Below are 17972 nucleotides of genomic sequence, written 5' to 3' on the forward strand. Positions count from 1 at the left end.
GGTATATTCCATCAAATACTTTTTGTATCGTGGTACTTTCTATCTGGCGGGTGCTTGGTAATCTCGAATGCGTTACCCGATACAACGGCAAAGTCGAAAACAGTGTAGCTGGAGGTCGAATAGATTAAGGACTCGTTGGAACGACTTATGGGACTGGGCCTGCACAGCCGTGCCTCGAGGGGTCTCATGAAAACAGTATTTATACAAGGAAACATATGCATTCCGATGGGCTCCGGGTTGAAATCTGGGTTCGAACCGTCAGCTCAGATTGGTCTAGACTAGACTGTCGACTGAAAATCTCCAACGGCATTGACGGCGTGATCATCACGGTCTGCCCGTAATCATCGTTCAACCCAGAACGTACTTCGGCCTAACGGATGCCATCGATCGGTAATATGGCAAAGATCAAACTCGAAAATTAATCGTGATGAAAGAAAAGAGTACGCATATATTCCCTACCGGTTATCCAAATGGGCCCAATAGACGGCCCAAGTGAATTCGGCCCATAACCAAGAAGGCCCAAATGACTCGCTCAGGTTTCGTTACTTCCTCTGCTATAATCTCCTCTTCTTCAACCTCCCAAGCGGAGCTTTCTGCCCCAACACTCTTTCCAAAATGGCGGGTTTCAGGAGAATTTGCAGTTCGTTTCTCAAACCTGTCAGTTCGATGCATCGGAGTTTATCGCCGGCTCAGCTCATCTTCCACCGGGGAGTCAAGACCAGGCTTTTTGTCAAAGGTTGGTTCCTCTCATTTCTAACTTCTTCTACCCGCACTTCTCGTTCGCTTCGTCTTTGCTTCTAATCGGTGTCATCCACCTCTATCTCTTTCACTACGGGTCCAAAAGCAGCAACGAGTATTTTTCTGCAGAGAGAGAGAGAGCGAGAAATTCGTTTCAAATCCTCAGCGTCTTATAGCTGATGACGCATTTGCATTTCGAGATTGTTTGTGATGATTGTTCCTTCAGTCTTCTTCAGTGCGTTCTCGATTGATACGTCGCGAAATTAGCATGTGTTGAGCCTAGAACAAATTTAGGTGTTACGTTCTGGAGATTAGAAAACCGATGGAGCTATTCTGGAAGTATGTAGTTATGCTGCACTACTGGAAGCTGTATTCTCCACTGCAAATGCAATCCATGAGTGTTAGTCTTAGCAAAGTGTCGTCTCGCTAACTACTGAGAGGTAATAAATTTGCTTACGTTCGAGCAGGTATATCTTTTTCCACCACTGAAGCTACGTTCAAGGAAGCATTTAGGAAATATGGGGAAGTCGTCGAAGGTAGTCCTAAGTCACTGTCACCTTAAGCCTTGATGCGCAGTCCCTTATCCTTATAAGAACGTAGTAACCGCTTCTCTTCTGCAGCTTCAATCATAAGGAATAAAGATAATGGGAGGTCGAAAGGCTACGGATATGTGGCCTTTGCGACGAGTGATGATGCAGTCCGGGCCTTGGATGATATGAATGGGAAGGTAACATCAAATCCTCTCCTTCAGACTTTAAGGAGTTCCTTGACATTCGATTAGAGAAACACCTTTATTTTCCTGCAGTTACTGGATGGGCGTGTCGTCTTTGTTGACTTGGCAAGACCCATAAGGCACTTTGATTCCGATATGCCAATTGCAAGAGGACCCCCTGAGCCCATGGTGCCTGCAGTTGACGAGTGACTTTGGATTGTAGACTTCAACCGTTCCAGTTTGGAAAGGTTTTCACTGAAATAATTTCAGTTAAAGTGACTAGTCGGGCATCATTTCAGTGTTTGGTGTATATAAAATGTGTCCTCGTGAGGAAATTATGGTGGGAAATTCTGTCATGATGGGTGAGATAATGGTAGTTCCTACCATCAAGGTTTGATAAAATCGTGACATTGTTGTTCCCCTTCAAAATTGTGAGAGTTGGAGCTAAATGCACTTCACTGGTGATGCATTGCTAAAGGATCTGTATACTCTTGAATCTTGTATCTACAATCGACGTGGCGTAATTTGGTCAATCTTTACTGAGGCAACTTACTAGATCTCTGGACTTAATCTACTTTTTTGCCTCCATTTGTTTTCTACGCTGATTTAAATCATCCAATGGAAAGTATGTTTCCCAGCCAGAATGATCCAACCTAATGATAGATAATGGTGGATTGCAATCTCTCTATGACGACAACTGAAAATTATACATTTCGAGTTATGTGGCATACTACAGGAAACTATTAATCACAGGTTAATCTGTCTTCTACCTCAGAGCAAAGGATTGTCCCTTTGTCACCGCTAATCCTGACAAAGGTGAAGATCCCACATGTTGAACAGCGCATCTGAGACTCTACGCGTATCAACTGGAAGGCAAGCAGTGCTTGAATTGGCATGTCTGGTAAGCGTCATAAGCTTGTAACTTGTGCACGGATAAGCTTGTCATGTTGTTAGCATTGCAAATTGGATTCAAAGCCTTATTTGATGAAAAGTTAAGAGTTGTGTAGTTCTTAAACCGATGCTATGTTTCTTCTGATTGAGAGATAAAACAGTATTTGTTTCGTCATTTCAGTTATATTAGACTTAGCAACTGTTTCTCAGAAATATATGCTGCGTGTTTTTTTTTTTAAATTCACGAGAAAAAAAAAACAAAAGAAATCTACTATAACTCCGTATATTTTATGTAGACTAGTATGCTAGGGGCCTAGGGCAGAGAAAGAGCAGAAGGGATTGATGAGTGCCGTGTTTGATGAGATTCTAGATGGCAAGCGTGCTTTGCTTGCTATTAATACCCTTGTTAGCTAGACATGGATTGAAATTACGGCTTAACAAGAAAATTTTGCTTTGCTTTGTTGTCCTCTTTGGGGCCTCATCATAAAGTCTTTTAAGGTTTTAGATTAAAGAATTCACATCCTATGCAGTTTCATGATGTGATTACCTGAAGCTTTCATTGTGACCTTGCCTTGTAACACAATTAAAGGCTGCGTAACACGAATCAGAGCTCGGAATCTGGTCCCACCTCTTGACTCCTCCTTGCTCGTATTCCTTCTTTTCTCACGGTCATTTTGGATCAGATTTTGCATGCACATGTTAGGTAGGTCACTCCTTAATCAGATTTTTCTCAGTTTGAGCTTGACTATCAGAATCGAAATGTTAATCAAATAGTGAATGAAGCAACAGAAAATTGAAGAGATAATATACCTAACTATCGAGGACGGACTCAGGATTTGGGCCTAGGTGGGCAAGATCCTAGTGGGGCCAAATAGTAAGATAATTGTTCAAAGTACGAAGCGAATATAAGAAATTTTATCAAAATTTAAAAAATTATATGTAAATTTTCTCGAGGCGTGACATTTTTTGGGGGACACTGCCACCCATAGACCCTCTCGGGTCCATCTCTACTCTGTTTAAAACTTGACGAAGTCGATCGTCAGCTTGTGCTAGTGGTAGGAGTAGTACTTGTGCTAGTGGTAGTAGTAGTGGCCTTAGTGGGGACTGGACGCTCTGTATCTATCTACCTTTGGCCGTATACAACCTTAATAAACAACAGGCCAAAGTCCAAAGCATTAAATCTAATAGATGGATTTGTTTGACGAAACAAATGGGAATTTCTTTATATAAATTAATTTTTTTAGAACTAATTAATTGTTTAGATAATATTTTTACTTAACCCATTCTTTGTTAAGATTTTGGTCGACTCTTTCAAGTTTCATGGCTTATAAATTCCCGCCTGCTTTGGCGAAAAATATCCACTCACACCCTTCCCTACTAGAACAGAAAGGTTCTCAGCGGAATGATTCCCGGTTCTCGACCACCACCGCAGCCGCCGCCGGTCCCTTCCTGTGGCGACAGTAGTGGTGGCAGCTTCACCCTGCTCCACCCGGATATCATCCGCGCCCATATACTCTCCCGCCTTGACGGCCCCAGCCTCGCCTCTGCTGCCTCGTCTTCTTCCCAGCTCCGAACCATCTGCTCAGTAGATGAGCTGTGGCGCGACATCTGTGCATCCACTTGGCCCTCCACCACCAACCCGAGCCTCCACGACCTCATCTCCACCTTCCCGTTGGGGTTCCGCTCTTTCTACTCCGACTCGTACCCGATCCTCCACTTACCATCCATCCCCAGCGGTCCTCTCGCTCCATCTCTAAAGATGCCCTCAAAGTTGATATCTGCTATAGATATATTCTACGCAGGTGACCTCCTCTTCTCAAAGGTGCAGGAAACTGAAACCTCAATTCCCCGGTTCATGTTCACCACATTCCAGATTGATCTGCTCGAGCCAAAAGAGTCCATTAAGACTCCCATACCTTACGCGAGTCAAAGTGTCGAGAACATGATAAGGCACTTGGAGGAGAACTTGACCCTGAACTGGATCCTCGTCGACCCAACCTATAAACGAGCAGTCAATCTACCAAGCCCCCAGCCTGTATCAGTGTGTCGGGACTGGCTGTATTTAGGTGTAGCGCAGCTGCAGTTTTCATCCTTTCTTGGGGGTGACCATGAAGAGTCCGAGTTTGTGGAGTGTCGCCCAACGCTCGTGTGCAGACGTGGGGTGGATGGGAGGATGGAGGTGGTGGAGGTAAGCATGAGGATGGAGGACATAGAAGGGAGAGGATTGAGCGGCAAGAGCAGTTTGGTCATTTTAGCCGAGGCCATGGAGGGCGAGAAGAGGAGTCTGAAGGTGAGGAGAGGTGCAGGAGGAATAGGGATCGCCATGAAAGAGAGGTTTGAAGAGTTTCAGGAGATGAAGAGGAAGAGGAGAGAGAGGCGGCGGAGGTGGGAGAGAGCCGCAGACATGGCTTGCATTGGCGTTGGGATCGCCATCGCCATGAGTTTCTTCCTCTGGCTGCATGGTCTGTTCAGCTGCAGCACGAGTTAAGTAAGTCGGCTTAAAGGTTCAGGCTCGGTTTGCTGTACTAGAAGTCCCAGAAGATGTGGATCATAGGGCCGGGGAGGACAGAATAACCTTGACATGGAGAATACCATCGGCATCATCAGCCCGAGTTTCATCGATGCAATTTAGAAGTTGTTTGATGTCTAACTCATCATGTCGAATATGATATTGTACGAGAGAGAGAGAGAGAGAGAGAGAGAGAGAGAGAACGCGATCCAGCCTTTACTACTTCCTTCATATCGTGTCTATTCATATAGTGATTGCATTTCGTTTAAGGTAGTGACAGGTGAGGAGTCTCTATTGTTTCCCAATTAGCTTCAAAGCAAAAAAAAAAAAAGAAAGGGGTCTCTCTTGTTTCCCTTTCGTGGGCGAGGCACGTGAGTGGATCGACTTGATCATCACGAAATAAATGGGAGAAACCAATCTTTCACTTGTTAAATCAGTCACATCACATACTTCCGTGTAATACTGCAAGTTGAGAATTTCTATCAACGCCATCCCGAATTTCATCAGGTCACCCTCACAAAGGTTGATCTGAAGGGTGATAAGATAAGCCCCCCCCCCCCCCCCCCCCCCCCCCCCCCCCCCCCCCCCCCGCAATTTATTCAGGTCCATGAGGCATACCGTTCTTGACGACACTGGAACCGTCAGATCAATATTGATGATCAGACGACCTCATATTGATCCAAGGCCATAGGTGTCCTTGGGCTCCTGAAGGAAGTCGAAGGGTGCATACGCCGGGTGTACCTGGCGGACACCATGTTGGGCCTCGACTGTGTAAGTAAATGCAGGCTGGCTGGCTGGCTGGCACAATGAAGCCCAACTCGAAGCTCCAGCTTAGGAAAATGGGCCACTTTTCGGCCCAATACGAGCCCGGGCGAACGGCCTGATTGGACAACCAATTCGGTTGGCGAGTGGGCCCCGCACTTATCCATGAAAATCTGACGTGGCAGGCCGTGATTGACGGGAAGCCCATCCGTTGAATTCCCGTCTATCTTCCACGGAACCAATATCTTCCCTCCAAAGAAATCGCAGCTGCCACATCACCGCAGACTCTCAGATCACACCGCAGCTTGAGACAATGGCCGCAACCTCCGCCGCTCCGTCTGCAGTCCTCGGCCTCGGCTCCGCCACTCTTTCATCCCGGAAGAGACCGGCACTCCTTGCCTCAGGTGACTAACCGGCCTCGCCTCGGATTCGGCATTGTTTTCGACGTCCTTTAGCTAACCTATGCGTAATTCTGGTTCTTTTGTAGAGCTCGTCCGGTCTCCGGTCAGGGCGAGGAATCCTCTTAGCGTGGCCCGTGCCTCCGGCGGAAAATTCACATGGTCAGCATACTTAATTTATGTATATTACTTTTTTCAATTGAGTCAACTGATATTCAGTAGGCTCTTATACGTACGATGACGGAAATTTGACTTGATATATTATTGATTGTTAGCTTTGAGAGGAACTGGTTGCGAACCGACTTCAACGTGATAGGGTTCGGGCTGATCGGGTGGCTCGCTCCGTCGAGCATCCCGGCGATCAATGGGAAGAGCTTGACGGGGCTCTTCTTTGAGAGCATCGGCGCCGAGCTTGCCCACTTCCCAACCGGCCCCCCCCTTACTTCCCAGTTCTGGTATATATGACATATACACATTCTCCCGTCTCCAACCTCATTTCCTTTTACCGTGTTTGATACGAGATACCAGAAATGTATATGGCGATTTCATAAGATTCCTTTTCCATTTCCCGTACCGATCGTCGGATGCTTAAATCGAATATCGACAAATGTTTATATACATCGCTAAATTTGATTACGATGGGCAGGCTATGGATGGTTACATGGCACTTTGGGCTGTTCCTTTGCCTCACTTTCGGCCAGATTGGGTTCAAGGGCAGGACCGAGGACTACTTCTGAGAATGTATCCGACAATCTCTCTGTATATTTTCTTAGCCCCTCATCTCCTTGTGCTTCAAAAACATGTACCTTAATCTTGGCAAATTTTATGATTCAGCCCCTGAACTTTCGTCTAAATTCCAATTTGGCCGTTCAGTTCTTCTTCTTGCTCTGTCTGTCGATTGGAAACTCTATGGAAGTGAAAGAGAGACAGAAAGTAAGAACAGGTTTTCCCTTACATGTGGCCCAAGTACTCGCATTCATTAATGAAGAAAATTCACGAATTTCATAATGGACATCGAGTTATTCTCCAATTTTACAAATAAATGAAGACTGTAAGGACAAGTGGGAAAATGAGAAATTCGTCACCCCATAGGCAAACAATAGCAGGCAAAAACGTTGCAGTGTAAATGTACTCGGTTGGATCTCAAGAATATTCGATATCGGGTTTCAGACCCATCAGTTTCCTTGTTTTCCCGACGAACAGGTCCCTGGACTTGATCAATCCAGGGACGAGTCCGATGATGGTGGTGTAAGAGAACTGCGCCACTGCATCTCTGCGCCCGAGCGAGACAATAGTCTTCGCCGAGCGAGGCTCGTAAACGGCCATCTTGCTTTCTGTCCCCCCTTCCATCAGCAGCTTCAGGTTCTTCGCGGCGACTAGAGCGTGTTTTTGCGCCAGATAACCTTGTTTGATTTCCTATTGTCATGACAAGAGCTTGTCAAATAATCGTGCTTCTGGGGAATTCTAGCCTCGAATGCACTTTTGCTACCATTCAGAAACAATGGGAACCAAATAATGAACAAAAAATGTCTTAATGACGTACCCGAACGTTAGTAATATCTCCGATAGCAAACATGTTGTCCCGGCCCTTAACTCGCATGTGCTGGTCCACGATCAACATTCCTTCCTGGTCCAAGTTGTCCTTTAAGATGGTGTGCTTAAGCCATTCAGATGCCACCGGTTTACCCGTGCAGAGAAAATGGCAATCTGCGCTTATACTCTCCCGTTCAGACGTAGTGTATGTTCTTGTTCCATCGGATGAACTTGTAATCGACTTCAAGTCCACTGATTGGTCCAGTTTCACCTCCACTCCCTTGGACCTCAACCAATTTAGTGTTTTATCTGAAGCCTTCGGTCCGATGAACTCCAGCAACCTCGACCCCCTATGTACCAGAGTTATCTTTTTCTCCGGGAAGTCGGCTGCGATTTCCCCAGCTAGTTCCACCCCCACTGGACCGCCACCAATGATCAGAATTGATTGAGCAGACTTGATCTTTTGAAGCTCTGCAAGACAAAGCAACCCGATAAGATGTTGTCTACTTAGGGCCGAGACAATGAACCTGTTGTCCCTCCAGTTGCCTTTCAACTGCATTAACCAGTGGAGTTGACAGCCAGGATTGATTTCCAGAAAATATAACTGCTTTACCTGCTTCGTATTCTCCCAGTTTATCAGTTTTGGTGAGGGGGGCCGGATCATCGTGGCCCGTTGCAATGATAAGATAGTCATAGGCAATGAAGCGACCCTCCGAGGTCAAAACTTCTGTGTCAGTGATTTTAATTGCTCTGGACGTGATCACGCGACCATTGGTTAGGTAATCCCCATGGTTGATCACTGATCTGTCCCCGAATGACGGTTCCACCATCGACCGCAAACTTGCCCATGGAATCTCAAAGTACTCCTTCCTGCTCAAGTTTCCCATAATCAATGTAGTCCGACAAAAATAATAGCCTATTTGATAAAGCGAAATGAAAACAAGAAGGCGTGATTCAATGATCTCATAAAGGATCATTCTGTCTCCTTTGAATCATTGTTCATCTCGTACTGTAACGTATTTTCATTATCGTCCTAATTGGAAACCGCCCGGGATGCTTGAAAATGAGCTAGTCTTTCCATATGCACACCACTAAAAGTGAGGTAAGATCATTGATCTGTGTAATCGTGCCATACTGATGTTTGTTAACTTAAAGGTCGAGGAAACAAAGCTAGCACACTTTCTAGCGATGGACAAGGTTCGGAATAGAACTGCATTAAATGGATGTACGGAGAAGAATCATCATATGAAGCGAAAATGATGAATTAAATATATCGATAGGAGGGCTCTCTGCGAGAAGGATCAGTCTTACGGGTCGATGAGAGTGACGTCGGCCACGAACTGGAGGTTCTTGGCAATGAGGGAGCCAGCGACACCGCCGCCAACCACCACCACCCTCCGGTTTCTCCTGCTCGGTTCCGGCGACTGCATCCGATCCATCCCTATGATTCAAAACTATCACGAGTTCACGGGATTAATTTAGTTTCATATCTCGCTCGATCACCTCGAGCCTTTGGCCCGATATAAGTAAGGAGTGATTTGATCAGATCGGAGAAGTTTTCAATGTACGTAGGAAGAGACTTCGTCATCCGTAGAAGAAGAACACGTACGGCGAAGACCAAGACAAAGCACAAGACGCGTCAGACGGCAGACGGAGTATTTTTGCCAAAAGTCTCCTTTTAACTCGATCAAAGTCAACGGGTTGATGTGCAAATGGACTTGATGTTTGAGGAAATTACTTAAATGCCATGTACCATGGCACCAGGGCTCTGGATCAAGTCTAAAGGAAACCTTTTGCATTCACGATAACCCAATTTGCACATGACAAATTGGATTGTTTACCTGTTCTGTCGAAATCAGACAGGTAACTGACTGTCATGAACCCATTTCCGGGGATCGATTACTTCGGTGTAGGGCGCCAAAGTGATTAATAAGTGTGGCTAGTCGAGTATATGCATTATAGATATCTAATACTGGCGGAAAGTTGGCTTAAGAGGGCGGTGTCAAGAAGGGATGGCTTTGTATTAGATTTTGCTTGATCATCATTATGCAAAATCTTAGAATTATCTCTGCCACCACTAAATCTCGATTCTTAGATTTGGTTATTTACAGTTGGGTCTGAGACAAATCTAAAAATGACTTGCATCTCTTCTCGATTGTCCTGACCTGTGACTTGGTCAGCCCAACACCTTCGTACTTGAAAAAAAAAATAGCAATAATAATAGTAGTAATAATAAGGGTTAATCACCTAGAAAAACACGAAATTTACACTTCTTTTTCCTAAATATAGTACGACCTTTAGAAAATAGTACATAAATATAGCACGACTTTTGAAAAGTAGCACAGAGAGGCACGACCTTTACACTTTTTTCTAAATATAACATGATCTTTAAAAAATGACACAATTTTATTTTGCTCCCCAATTTCATCAAGATAGTGAAATATTCTCTATTTAATGGCTAAGGCTAAACGCCATTCAAACGTCGAATTGCTCTAAATACGAAGTGATTCCAATGAACTTTTATATACCTCCAAAACTGCAAATGAAGTCCATAACCATTCACCAACACATATTAGGATTTCGTTGTGTTTGATTTTAGAGTTAAATAGATTTGAATTTTGATTTTAATTGGTTTGTAATGATTGTGTTGTTGAATTATGAGAAAAAATGTGAAAAAGTAATGAATAATCGATAAAATTTATTATTAAAATTGAATTGAATAGTTTAAAAAATTGAAGAAAATAAAAAAAGTAATAATTGTGTTATTGATTTTTGCTGTGTAGTGAATAGAATTAAAATTAAACTTAAAATTTTAAAAATATAACTCACAAACTAAACAGAGTGAAACTCTTTCCCGGAAAATCCCATAAAGGAAAGAACTTGAACAAAGTTGTGTCTCATCTCATCTGTGAAGAAGTTGACGTGTGAGAGGTAATTGGATTGGAATGTCGACCCAAGGCAACGGCCCAGTGAATGCATCTAACCCAAACTCCTCCATACCAATATCAATCATTTGTCCATTTAAATGAACCCCATCAGCAATGCCTCTTCTATTTTAAGGCCTAATTATTAGCTGAAATTACGATTCTAGCCCTCTGGAGGAATATGCCTGCGGATTGCTGAATGCTGAGCTGCTTGCCAATGCCCATGTGCTGGTTTTGTTACATTAATGCAGCACGTTTCCCATCTCTTCCCCCACCAACACTCTGTCTCACATCGACCATCACACATGCCATATCATGCGACGACCAAAGATATTAATCTTTCCCTCCCAATAATAATAATAATAATAATATTCTTTTTCTTTTTTTGGAAATTACCATCTCTTTGTTCTTCGTCAAATAAAATTCAAAAGGCAAACAAAGTTCATTAATTTTATATGTCTCTTCAAAATCATTGTAATTCTCGACGTGTCAACACGCGAACACCGTTATAGTTAACTGAGTCGGGTAAATTGGCAATACTCAAAAAAAGTGTTAACTGCTCCGCCACTGTGATGAGTACGCGACATGCCGATCGACGATTTTAATGAACCACGCGATATGATTTCTTTCGATACCCTTGTCATACATCAGTAAAACCGGTGAATTATTTCGATAGTCCATGACCTTTTCTTAATTTTCTTGTAAATGCTACAACAATGCATGATTAGGCATCATCATCTGTTCGTTCGTCGGTAAGATCCACTGAGTCGTGCATCTTCCTCGAAAAAGGTACTACATGGGATGCTATCAGTTGATTGATTAGATAGGCTCAAGCAATCTATGTTTTTCTTTTATGAAAGATTAAATTAACTCCATCATATAATCCATTAAATTTTGGATAAGTATTCAAATTTGGCACAAAAGCATGATTTGCATTGTTTTATTAGGGGTCCATCAAATAAAGAGACTGTCTGCTAAAGGATAATAATCACTAATTAATTATTCCCAAGGGGCTCTTAAACTATATTATTTCCGTACAGAATTGGGCGAAACAAAATTAGTGCTAAACAGTCCCCAATGGCATCATTTGCCGAGGCTTTGCTTAAATTCATTGCCAAAAGCGTTAATTCATCTTTTCTTCTTTTTTATTAATAATATTAATAATATTTTCTTTTTCTTTTTTTTTTTGCTTTCAAAGAAACTAGCCCCATTTAACTAAAGCGAGAATCTCCAACCATTTCTTTGTTTTTAATTTCACTGTGCTTTTACACATTGCCAATGCACAGTCGAAAGTTAATAACAATTATAATCCAACATCTTCCGTTTGGAAGTGCAGTGAGTGGTTTCATAAATTTTTTTTTTGTTGATTCTTGTTCATAACAATTTGAAGTATAAGGGGATTTGAGGAAAAATTTCGTAACCATAGTTTTTTTTTTAAAAAAAATTGACAATTGTAAACATGAATTTTCTATAGCAGATCAATAGGATAATAAGAAATTAATTTTGTTCAAATTACCCTTGAAATCATACAGAAGAACGCTCCCTATTGGGCCACCTCTACGATATGTATAGCAGATCTAACCTATCCGATGGACTTGTAGGGTTTGAAGAAAAATTTGCAACCATGGTTTTTTTTTTGGCTGAATTTGACAATTGTAAACATGAATGTTCTATAATAGTAGTCAATAGGATAATAAGAAATTGATTTTGTTCAAGTTACTCCAGAAATCATGCAGGAGAATGCTCCCTATTAGGCCATATCCACGATCTGTGTAGCCGAACTAACCTATCCTATGGACTTGCAAGGTGTTATGTGAAGCATGAAAATTAGTTGGACAAAAGTTATAACACCTCGCCTAAAAAGAAAAGAAAATATTAATAATCATTTACTTTAGTGTTAATAGTTTTGCGTATAATTATTCAAACACATTAATTTAAACTGAAATAAGCAATTAATTTTCCCATGAGTAATAATACTTCCAAACCAAGCCTATTTTTAATTATATATATTTCCTAAACTTTAATTTGTAATATGAAACTCATATTTAACAAAAATTTGATCATGACATCAAATGCATTCAACAGAACAACACTTTAATGATTGGGAGAATTGTCAATTTTTATAAAAGTTTAACATCTTTTTTATACGAACTATATGCAAGTATCCAAATCACATGAATATAGTAAGATTAACAATGTCGTCGACATTTTACAGTTAATTCCTTGTCTCCTGTTTTCTCGAAAATCATTCTTAGTCCGGTTTTAAGCGCACGAGTGGCTAGACTGAGGTTGAAGCACAAGCTAATTCTGATTCTTGCTTAGACTGAGGTTTAATTCCCTTTGAAGACAGAGAAGAGGAAGGTTTTGAACATATTCACCTAATTAAGATGGTCTCCGAAATTTGATTAGCTTAATTAGTTAGATGGTGACGGGCCTGATTAATTAGGAGAATTCATCAATAATTAGTTGAATGAATGAGCATCGAGATGCCGACATCCCACAGTATCATCCTAATTTATTAATCAGTTAATTAATTAAGCAAAGATTTAAAGAACTAGTGGAAAAATAAAGTTTGCCCCCTTTTTTTTTAATGTTTTTTTTCTGTCTCTCTTCTTTTACTCACCCGACAACTTTCGACCTACCTCTCCATCTCCAACCAAACACCATCTCCCTTTTGATGGGTGAAATCAACAGTCGTAGATACCCTCTTTCAAGGCAACTCTTATCCATTTCTCCGAAAGTTTTGTTCGTTCCATATAAAGAATCGTTCTTGGTTCTTCCAAATTATTGAGTTATTTTCCTTTTTTAATTATGAAATTCGCTCATTATAACCCAAAAAAAAAAAAGAAAAAAGTTGATTTAACATTTTATAGATTTAACAAAAGATATTTATAAGAAGTTAGATTATTTTTCCGTTTCTCTCTTCTCCTCCTTCCCCTTACGATTCTATCGAGAAACAACGATGAGGCTGTTGATCCGCGCTCGTGAATGTTTCGTAATAACTTTTCGTGAGAAATGATTCCATTCCAAATAGTTGCACTGCCCCACCCTGGGCACTATCATGTCTGCAATCATTGAGAGGTAGTGTTTAATCGGATGATGAAAAATAGGCAGCTAGCTAGTGTCAGTATTGGATATATACAGGTACCGACACAAGATTTGGATAGAGGGGAGTGAGGTCTTTGGAGAGGTAATAACAACTTAGACTCTCTAATTTATAGAGCCAATAACAGTAATTTCATGAAAGTTTTGAAGAACATCATATAAATTTTCTTAGAATATTGAAATTTTAGGGGAGTAACTGCCTCCTACGGTCCCCTCAGTTGTAGTACAAGGCACACCGATGGCAAGGGGCTGCCGCCCCAGCTGGAGTCAAGTCAACAATGGGAATATTCGATTTCGCACCCCTAAAGTTTTGATTTGTTTGGTTTGCAAATGTGATTTTAAAATCACAATTTTAACATAAATCTATTTACGATAAAACAAAATAACTCATACAAAGTCAAAGAGTGGACCCTATTTATATCACTTTTTTTCCACAATAAAACAAAATAACTCATACAAAGTCAAATGGTGGGTCACATTTATACCACTCTTTTTCAAAATCAAAATCTGATTTTAAAATCTTACTTTGAAACCAAACGCAACATAATACCTTCAGGCCTGTATCCTAACCTAAAGTCGATATTCTGTCTTGTTTTGCACCATGGCTCGAAGCGTGCAGCAACAAATGTACGATCATCGAACCATGGCCACCTTTTCCATTCTCGAAGCATGCAACAATTAATGTAAGATTATCGATTGTGCTTGGCGAGATCAATAGTCCTTTTTTTTCCTTTTTCCTTCTTGGTAGTATCTCGCGAATTTCTTTTCAAATCCTACTTCTAATTTTCTACGTTTTAGGATTTTTTGCACTCCAGGAAGACTTAGAGGAGGAACTAAAGGTGGGAGGACAAAATTTAATTTGAGAGTTGGTTTGAGAGTGTGGTGACGGTGAATAAATGCTTATTTTATTGAATTTTAAGTAGAAGTGTTTGATGAGATCTTTCAAAATCATGGTTCGTTTAATTTATTCGATTGAAAATGTGATTTTCTTCATCTGGTTGATAGGTGCTTATAAGAGTTGTTTATGCTCATTTTCTATTTTAAGCATGGCAAATTCTATAATTGAAAGCCAATTTATATTCAATAGTGAACGCTAGTTTTTTCTAGTCATTTTAATATTAAAAACAATATTTTGGCCTATAGATCTTTTAATAGCGTCACAAATTCATTGGCTCACATGTAAAATACTGTAAAATTGGAGAATAGCTTACGTGTCGATGGCGTGTCGTTGTTGTGTCCATAAATTAAAATCTGCTTACATGTCGATGATGTGTCGTTAATGTGTCCGACTTATATTAGACTGATTTTCTTTAAAAATCGATTTTTATGGTCCAGCTCGGTTACGTGACGGAATATGATTGCTACGTGTGGCGGGAAGATTCGAGAATAGTGATATAGTATTGAAAATTGTGAAATGAAAATATGAAGGACTTGAAATACGGGGCAAAATATGTAAATAATGATTGGATGAGATTTAAAATTAATGGCTGAAATTAATGTTTTATCATGAAACACAAGTTGGGGTTCCATTGTACAATCTACCTTTAAACAATTTTAATTTTAGCAGTTTCAAATTGTTACCTCCAAAATATTTTTATTTATTTTAAAATCAACATTTATTTTAAAATTATACTTCAGCACTTCTATTTCAGTAACAACACTCCCAAACCAAGCCAAATGAGTGTTGTGGTGCAAAATGCTGCCGATTTCTAAGCCAAGAGCGCGAAAGAAAAAAAAAATCCAGGGTGCAAAACAGAATTAATGTTAAATCCTTAAGGTTCCAAATCAAAATTTCCCCGAGCAACAGGTATGCGAAGCTCATGGTGGTTGACCTGTTTAAGGACCATCTTCTGTAAGCAGGTCTTTTTTTTTTTTTTTGGTTAATGGAATAAGTTCCTTTCACCAAAAAAAGAAAAAAGAAAAGCACATGGTGGTGAGATTAATTAATGAAACAAATTTTGTTTTTCGGTAGTTATTAATGAAATAATTTAATAATTTAATTATATATATATATAGGTCTTACTAATTTGCATTCTATAACGTACTAAACTACCCATTGACTAATCAAGCTTGACGGTATATTATACGCTAATGATTACCTTTGATTGGTCAACTCACATCACAGGATTCAGTGGCACGAGAAGTGCACAGCATTGTTAATTTATCTGAACAGTGAGCCTCTTGCTCTCTACGTATATAATATACGTTCGTCCTAAAATTTCAAATGGATATTTCTTAAAGTAACGTAATGCGAAGGAACTAATGAAATAGTTTCATTATACAAACTTATGACATAACATCCATGTGTTTATGAGTTCATTTATTCATTTACTGCAATTCCATAGATATTTTTTCAGATGAATTAGTAAGATCGCAAGAAATTTTTTATCTCAATCTAAAATATATGAGCCGGAAAGGAAATCATCTCTCTCTAAGACCCCAATTCGTATGGTGAAATGAAATGGAATATAATGATTTTATAGAATGCAATATACTTAAATGTGAGAGAAAAATGGTGATTCTTGAGTTAATTTAGACACACGGTATAATATAATTATAACCTTATACCTAATTAACAAATTATTATTCTAAATATTAAAAAATGCATCTTATCTTCTTCTTCTTTTTTTCATTTTGTTGCTTAAATTTGCTGAATGATTGAATGAACATGTCTTAACTTTTTTTTTTTAAGAATTATAATTCCATCGAGTTAAAGACAAATGACATTCCAAAGGACTGAACAAATGAACTCAAAATCACTCCTTTTCAAAATCACTCTTATTTTAAAATCCTACTATGAAGCCAAACGCAGCATTACAAAGTGAAAACCATGCAATGAATAGAGTGGAAGGAGAGACTTTGATTCATTTCTATTCCATTCCATTTCATCTTACCAAACATGGCATGGTAATCCTATTTTGAAAGTCCAAATCGATCGATTTATCAACCACAAACTCCTTCCAAACTTATACCTGTGAACATTTGGTCACATGAGAAATCGAGTCGATCTTTCATAATTTTTGCAAGCTACAGTTATCAAGATGAATACTGATGGAGCTTCATGCGGCAGCTTGGGTTTTTAAGGTGCCGATGGTCTAATTCGACATTCTAATCCGTGCAAACTTGTTCACTCGAAAATCTCTGAATCTTTCCCTGGGCTTCTATATTTTTCATTCTTCTTGTTTTTTTTTTTTTTTTTTTTATCGATCATATTTTTTTTGCTCTCTAGCAGAAGGCATGCATGACCTTCTATTTTGCGCTTTCATTTGGGTCTATGCCTCGCTTTTGTGTAGCTACGTTTCATGGGAAAAGAAAAACGAAGTGGATTGTCCAACTTATATATATATACATACTAGACTCTTATTTGAACTACGCCCAGGTTTTGCATGATTTCAAATTATTGATAATAAATTTAAATTAATAATATAAGTTTAAGTAAAAGAAATTGTTATGTGACTTAGTGTAGATTATCAACCAATTCTAATGTTTTGCAAATTAAATTTAATTTGTTTAAAGCTTAAGCAATATATAAATTTGATATAAAAAAAATACGTACAGTCAAGAGAATAGTTAATTATGTGTGTTTATAATTGTAGCTCTATTTCAGCGGTTGATATTAATTAAAAATATCTTATTAGTGGTTTTTGGAAAAATGAATGTGACACCATTGCTTCCTTCTCCAATAGAGTCTTAATAATAGATACTCCATGAGAATATGCCATTTGAAAATAAATTACCAGTGAAGTGTCATTTCAACAAGATTTATCAGGTGAAATCATATAAGAAAATTCAGCTGGAATAATTTAATTGTGTTTTTTGATAATTGTTTTCCGCTCACTCTAATAAACAGGTCCTTTTCATGGTCCAACTAATCTCTCTACTGATCCAAAATATGACGGACCAATACATATTGTTAATACATGTATTGATCACCCGACTTGTCGACGATTTCTGACCCGATCGTCCTCTGACTCGATCATGTAAGTTATCGACGAGCCCACCGCATCTGAGACCGAGTGGTATGATATAAATTCCAGTTCCGATGTTGCTGTGGACATTATCACCCCAATTCCAATTGTGTCGGCACAAACCTGTCCAGCATAAGCACTCCGCACATGGCCCACTCAAATGAGCGTGTGTGCGAGAGAGAGCGAGAGCGAGAGAGCGCGAGATTTTCACTTTAAAAAAATAAAATAAAAAATATATTAGATTTTTATCTATATTTTAATTGGCTGAAGCTGAATTATTATAAACTTATTTTAATTTTATTTATTATTGAATTTAAAATACGTTATGGAGTTGGAGTGAACTGCTAACCAGATTTTCTAATCACGCTCACAGCAAAGCAAAGCAACAGCTCTCCGATCCATCGCTTCCTTTTCGATCCAGATTTTCTTATT

General features: G+C 39.7%; 3 protein-coding genes across 5 annotated transcripts; 2 read left to right on the forward strand and 1 right to left on the reverse strand.

Moving 5' to 3' along the window:
* The first annotated feature begins 462 nt into the window (after nucleotides 1-462).
* On the forward strand, nucleotides 463-5283 carry LOC116198487 (small RNA-binding protein 11, chloroplastic-like). 3 transcript variants are annotated; one of them, XM_031528645.1, is made up of 4 exons: nucleotides 565-736; nucleotides 1206-1274; nucleotides 1359-1465; nucleotides 1544-2019. In XM_031528645.1, the coding sequence occupies exons 1-4, from the start codon at nucleotides 616-618 to the stop codon at nucleotides 1658-1660; spliced, it is 414 nt and encodes a 137-aa protein (XP_031384505.1). In that variant the 5' UTR covers nucleotides 565-615; the 3' UTR covers nucleotides 1661-2019. The 3 variants fall into 3 exon arrangements, with proteins under 3 accessions (XP_031384503.1, XP_031384504.1, XP_031384505.1); XM_031528644.1 differs by lacking the exons at nucleotides 1206-1274; nucleotides 1359-1465; nucleotides 1544-2019 and adding exons at nucleotides 2226-2351; nucleotides 3728-5283 and having other exon boundaries at nucleotides 472-736; XM_031528643.1 differs by lacking the exons at nucleotides 1206-1274; nucleotides 1359-1465; nucleotides 1544-2019 and adding an exon at nucleotides 2226-5283 and having other exon boundaries at nucleotides 463-736.
* A 573-nt stretch (nucleotides 5284-5856) lies between these two features.
* Nucleotides 5857-6964, forward strand: LOC116198611 (photosystem I subunit O). Its single transcript, XM_031528802.1, has 4 exons — nucleotides 5857-6016; nucleotides 6100-6172; nucleotides 6286-6465; nucleotides 6657-6964. The coding sequence occupies exons 1-4, from the start codon at nucleotides 5926-5928 to the stop codon at nucleotides 6745-6747; spliced, it is 435 nt and encodes a 144-aa protein (XP_031384662.1). The 5' UTR covers nucleotides 5857-5925; the 3' UTR covers nucleotides 6748-6964.
* A 2-nt stretch (nucleotides 6965-6966) lies between these two features.
* LOC116198610 (apoptosis-inducing factor 2-like) lies at nucleotides 6967-9156 on the reverse strand. The gene is made up of 4 exons (XM_031528801.1): nucleotides 8855-9156; nucleotides 8157-8413; nucleotides 7554-8014; nucleotides 6967-7426 (listed from the first exon to the last, which is right to left on the reverse strand). The coding sequence occupies exons 1-4, from the start codon at nucleotides 8980-8982 to the stop codon at nucleotides 7154-7156; spliced, it is 1119 nt and encodes a 372-aa protein (XP_031384661.1). The 5' UTR covers nucleotides 8983-9156; the 3' UTR covers nucleotides 6967-7153.
* Between the last annotated feature and the right edge of the window lie 8816 nt (nucleotides 9157-17972).

This window comes from Punica granatum, chromosome 3 (assembly GCF_007655135.1).
Source record: "Punica granatum isolate Tunisia-2019 chromosome 3, ASM765513v2, whole genome shotgun sequence".
NCBI lineage: Eukaryota > Viridiplantae > Streptophyta > Magnoliopsida > Myrtales > Lythraceae > Punica > Punica granatum.